At 39.9% G+C, this 3376-nt stretch overlaps 1 protein-coding gene across 1 annotated transcript; it reads left to right on the top strand.

Moving 5' to 3' along the window:
* Nucleotides 1-270: 270 nt before the first annotated feature.
* On the top strand, nt 271-1371 carry LOC137968876 (uncharacterized). Its single transcript, XM_068815347.1, has one exon. It carries the CDS (start codon nt 286-288, stop codon nt 1369-1371), a length of 1086 nt encoding a protein of 361 aa, XP_068671448.1. The 5' UTR covers nt 271-285.
* The last annotated feature ends 2005 nt before the right edge of the window (nt 1372-3376 follow it).

Genomic DNA, 3376 nt, shown 5'->3' with positions numbered 1-3376 from the left:
CTGGCCAAGACCAGTTTTGCAGCCCTTGCAACCATGAGCACGACCTGGTATGTTTACAATGCCAAAGCATTAAAGAAATCCTGAATAGCATTAAAGAGAAAGTGGAGAACAACGACATAAGTTTGACAGAAGAGCAAAGGGAAAGAGCAAGGTGGGAATGGGAACATCACGTAACAGAAGTTGAGGCGTGGAAATCCCATTTGCTTCGACCATTTTAGCAAGATATCGCAGGATGCTTTGAATGCTCTGAATAGTGAAACCATTTTAGTCATCAATGACTGGGCCATGAAGCTTCTTGCTATGAAATACAGAGAAACACAGTCAGAGTTTTTTGGCAAGAGAGGAATGAATTGGCATTTTTCAGCAGTTGTTCATTCATCTGACCACTCCAATTGCAAGCCAACCGAATGCGAATACCAAATCCACGCTTACATAGCCGTATTTGACAGTTGTAAACAGGATTGGTTTTATGTTTGTTGCATTCTTGAAGAGGTTCTAGGCACCGTCAAAGAAACGCATCCTTCCGTGAAAAGAGCAATACTAAGAAGTGACAATGCAGGATGCTATCACAATTCCGCCCTGTTGTCCACAATAAATTCCACCAGTAAGCGTAGTGGAATAGAGGTTGTTAGGTACGATTTTTCTGATCCACTGGCGGGCAAAGATCTATGTGACCGACGAATAGCTCCGTGCAAGCAGCGTCTGAGGAATTATGTGGCAGAGAATAACGACATACAGACAGCCCAAGATGTAAAGAATGCACTTGAATCACCCCCCAGCATCACAGGAACTCGAGTAGCAGTGTGCACAGTAGATCCCTCTCAGATGTCTACAAAAGTTGCTTCTAACAAGATTCCAAATATCACAAAGTACAACAACTTCTCCTTTAAGAGAGACATTATCACAGTCTGGCAAGCCTATGGCATTGGGGCAGGTCAAAAGATACCTAATTCAATTTTTACGTATACACAAGATACGTCAGGGCTGAGGAGAGTGGGTGAATGGTCACAAGAATCCATTATTACAACGCAGAGAAGACAGGCAGGGGCTGGAACTAAAGATCCTCTTAACCTGGTCGCCACGTTCCCATGTATGGAACCAGCATGCATCCAAACGTTTAGCACGCTACAAAAGGCTGATGGTCACATGGATACCGGGCGTCATGTCCTGCTACAAGAGAAAAAATCCGTGTATGACACAATCCGCCGACGGTGGGCGTCAATTGCCACGTCTGTAAAGGGACAGAGCCAAAAACCTATCTGCTCTGATTACCAATCCGATGCAGCAATTGCTGGTGGTCTTCAAGGAACCCCTGGTGAGGCACAACTGGGATGGGCTCTAAAAAAGACAAAAGCCAATGTTAGAATGTAAGGTCGATGTGTAACCAATTTAACGTCACTTTGAAGGCCCGCTCTCACGAAAGGCAACTTTTATTCAAGCACTCCAAGAGCTCCTTACTTCATGCAGCTGTCTTTGCGATGATCATTGAGTTGCTGCTGGTATCCAGGGTATGAGACCAAACAAAATATTTAACCTTCATTAAAGACAGAAGAAGTTAAGTCTGCGGACATAATATGTTGTTGTCTTAAATAAGGTACAATAGAGCAATCGAGTTTTCTATTTTATGATCGTAGATGCTTAGAAATATTGCAACACTTGGTGTCCCATAACGTACATAAATGACAAACTTCTTTATTAGAATGCTGAAACCATTGTTATACCTTTAGTCCATTGTCATAACAGGTTACCATAGCGAAAGTTCAGCTGTTAAAACTGAACACCCTTAATGTTGGCTATAAGTGCTTGTAACTAAAAAACCAGCTTGGTGACCTTAATGTTCTATTATCGAATTTTGATCAACACGCAAAGATACAACTTTCTGCAAAGTTTAAAGATATTCTATCAAAATGGTACTGTGTCAATTTAAATTTGGAAAATTTAAGGTAGCTCTGACCCCTGTGATGGAACATTTTTAAGCTTTCCAGAACGTTGTAGCTTAATGTGTTGATCACAATTCGATGATAAACAATGAGGGTCACCTCGTTTTTGAGTTGTAAGCACTTGAAGGTAAAATTAAGGGTGTTTTAACAGGTTATACTGTTGCTATGGTAACCCTTTTATGTAAAGAGATTGACCACAACTTGTTCAACAATTGGGCATTCCTTTGATACAATTTTTATTGCATCAACTGATAAAGAGAGGTAGTATTGTGACGGAACGAATGTTGTTACATTATGGGTTGTGAAATTACCACGTGGTTGTAATAAGATCTCTGTCTTAGAGAAGTCAGAAATCAGGAGAGTGAATGAAAGCCGTGTGTGTGTTTTGTGAGGAAAATTGCTGTTTCATTCGGCTCTTTACAGTATTAACCCACCAAAGTATAAGTGCTGGGAAGTGATAGGAACTTTTCTAGCCACCTTAAAATCCAAAATATGGATTAGCCAGGAGTAATTTTATAACTCACGGCGCAATTTTTCCCTTAAATTGGTCGTAAACTAGTAGACTATTTTCAGAGCCTAAAAAGGTAGCCAGACTATGGAAAAAACTGATTCAGCAGTGATTTTTGAGTCAAAATTGTGTTTATGCAAATGAGGTCTTTTTGCAAAAGTGTTCCGTAATAATGATGCCGGGAAAGCAGCAAAGCTTACTGACCAAAATGTTTCTATCCTGTTTTGGACTGAAGATGCCCTTAGGTAACTCATGACGTGTGTCTTCTTTCTTAATAGGATTACAGGTAAAAATGATGATTTCTTGAATTTGGCCTATTTTTCGTATTTTCAGGGGGGTCGAAATTTGCATACATTCAGTGCCATACCTATCTCATCCCAATGATAATATACCCCAAAGCCATAAACGATATAAAAGTATGGTTTTAGTAGAAACATCCTATACTATTAGATATTCTTTGAACTTTCTGCTTTTATCGTAATGGGACTTGGAAGTCAACTCTCACATGGGTGTTTTTTTGTACTCTGAGACTCCAAAATGGGACCCCCCTAAAAAATTGAAAGGAAGAAAGAGTGAAGACAAATAAAACTGGGATTTAGAAATAACTCGTCAAGGTCAATGTCATCACCAAGTTTCATTGAATTTGGCCAACCCCCATTTCCAGGGTCTGACACGCTTTCTCTGTCAGGGCCTCTTAATTTACCGATCAAAAATGTTTCCACAAGATTTTTAGCCTTCTACTCTTAGATTTTTGTTTTAGTACTCATAAAATTTGATTGTTAAAAGGCTTTTTTTTCACGAGCAAAATTCAAAACTCGAACCTTGGTTGGTAATTAATGGCAGATTAGTGTTAATCTGCTTCTGAACGACTGGCGCACAGGTAATGGAGGAACACACGACTGGAATGAGTAAATTAAACTCCCGAGCG

This window comes from Montipora foliosa, chromosome 8 (genome assembly GCF_036669935.1).
Source record: "Montipora foliosa isolate CH-2021 chromosome 8, ASM3666993v2, whole genome shotgun sequence".
NCBI classification, from domain to species: domain Eukaryota; kingdom Metazoa; phylum Cnidaria; class Anthozoa; order Scleractinia; family Acroporidae; genus Montipora; species Montipora foliosa.
The sequence above is the reverse complement of the archived record's forward strand: the minus strand, read 5'-3'. Positions and strand labels throughout refer to the sequence as shown.